Consider the following 1771-nt stretch of genomic DNA (forward strand, 5'->3'; position numbering starts at 1 on the left):
CGGGGGCTGGGCATCCCATGAACGCCGCGCTGCTCGTGTGGTTCGCCTTCGTTGCTGCGGGGGTGGTCTTCGTGCTCCTGCTCATGGTGGGGGCGCTCGACTCCGACGTGCCAGACGCGTCGCGCCGGCGGCGGTGGACGGAGGTGGCCAACCAGATGCTCAACGCGCTCTTCACCATCATGTGCGTCTACCAGCACCCGCGACTCTGCCACCATCTCGCGCTCCTCCTCCGGTGGCGCGCCCCCGCCGACGTCGCTGAGCTCCGGGCCGTGTACTGCAAGAACTGCGCCGGGGGCGTCAGGCGCGAGCGCCTCCACGTGGCGGTCGTCGTGCTCCTCCTGCATGCCACCTGCTTCGCGCAGTACGCCTACTGCGCGCTCTTCTGGCTCTTCCGCAACGACAGGCGCCCCGGCTGGGCCGTTAACCTCTTGATGGCGCTCGGCTCCGGCACCCCCGTCGTCGCCTGCCTGTACATGGTCTACGGCCCGCCCGGACAGAAGATCGCGCTCCCGGACTCTGTCGACGAGGAGGCCGCGACGGTGAAGGAGAGCGCCGTGGCCCGATACGATCGTACGGGCAGCGGCAGAGTGGTGGTCAGCAAGCCGGAGTGGGCCGGCGGGCTGTTCGACCTCGCCGACGATCCCACGGTGGCGGCGATGTCGCTGTCGTGCACCTTCTGCGTGTTCGGGTGGAACATGGAGCGCCTGGGCCTGGGCAACATGTACGTGCACGCCTTCACCTTCGCGCTCCTCTGCGCCGCGCCGCTGCTGGTCTTCGCGGTCGCCGCGCTCAGCATCCGTGACGCCACGCTCGGGTACCTCGTCGGCGCCGCGGGCGCGCTGCTCTCCGTGCTCGGTCTCACTTACGGGGGGTTCTGGCGAACGCGGATGAGGAAGAGGTTCGGGCTGCCGGCTGACGACCGGTTCTGCGCTCCCGTGTGCGGCGGACGGCGTACCACGGTGGCGGCGGCGGACTACGCCAAGTGGCTCTTCTGCGCGCCGTGCGCGCTGGCGCAGGAGGTGAGGACGGGCAACTTCTACGACGTGGAGGGCGACGGTTTATACGTGAAGGGAGAAGGTGGCGTGGAAGAAGAAAGGAGGCCGGCAATGGCGCCCCTTGAGAGGGAAGGGAGCCTCGCGGCATTGATGGAGGCCGAGAAGACCGGCGAGCGTCTCCATGCACCACCGGTGCCCATGAGGGTAGAGACTAGAGACAAAGGAAGTACGTCTATCTGCACGTCTGTCTGATCAAGAAAATGGTTATTATCAGACCACGGTGGTTTCAAGACATCTAGGGCTAGAATTTGAGCCGAGCCGAGCCAAGCAAGATCGCTATATTTAAAGTCAGCTGGACTTGTGTAACTTGCCAGTTAGGTCGTTCAATTCGTTAAACTTATTATAAACTTGAACAATAACCATATATGCTTTATATATAGAACAATCAATAAAAAAGTATTTATGGACACATACTTTTCTCACAAATTACAATAATCAATAGTTTACACCAAAGCGCATTTCTTTGAACGCCACCAAATCATTCCACCTTGGATGTGGAGTGGTTTCAAATAGACGTTCAACCCATACTCCACCGAATACGGATACAAAACTCATAAACTTTAGCAATGTTATTGATTAATTACATGATCAATAATGTTTTACATACTCGAACCTCCCCATGTAGTCTTATTTTTCCTCCGTGTTGTCAATGACCTAAAAGATCGCAAACTCTTCTTTGGGTTAAGGTGGTAGCTGTAAGTAACCATCGACTATTT

General features: G+C 58.6%; 1 protein-coding gene across 1 annotated transcript; it reads left to right on the plus strand.

Annotated features, from left to right (window-relative positions):
• The first annotated feature begins 17 nt into the window (after positions 1–17).
• On the plus strand, positions 18–1361 carry LOC125530938. The gene has a single exon (XM_048695354.1). The coding sequence runs from the start codon at positions 18–20 to the stop codon at positions 1245–1247; it is 1230 nt and encodes a 409-aa protein (XP_048551311.1). The 3' UTR covers positions 1248–1361.
• Positions 1362–1771: the final 410 nt, after the last annotated feature.

The sequence above is a fragment of the Triticum urartu genome, unplaced genomic scaffold (genome assembly GCF_003073215.2).
Source record: "Triticum urartu cultivar G1812 unplaced genomic scaffold, Tu2.1 TuUngrouped_contig_6670, whole genome shotgun sequence".
Classification (NCBI taxonomy): Eukaryota; Viridiplantae; Streptophyta; class Magnoliopsida; order Poales; family Poaceae; genus Triticum; species Triticum urartu.

Coding starts and splice junctions, on each gene's coding strand:
- LOC125530938 (XM_048695354.1), top strand. CDS start 18: ATGAACGCCGCGCTGCTCGTGTGGTTCGCCTTCGTTGCTGCGGGGGTG.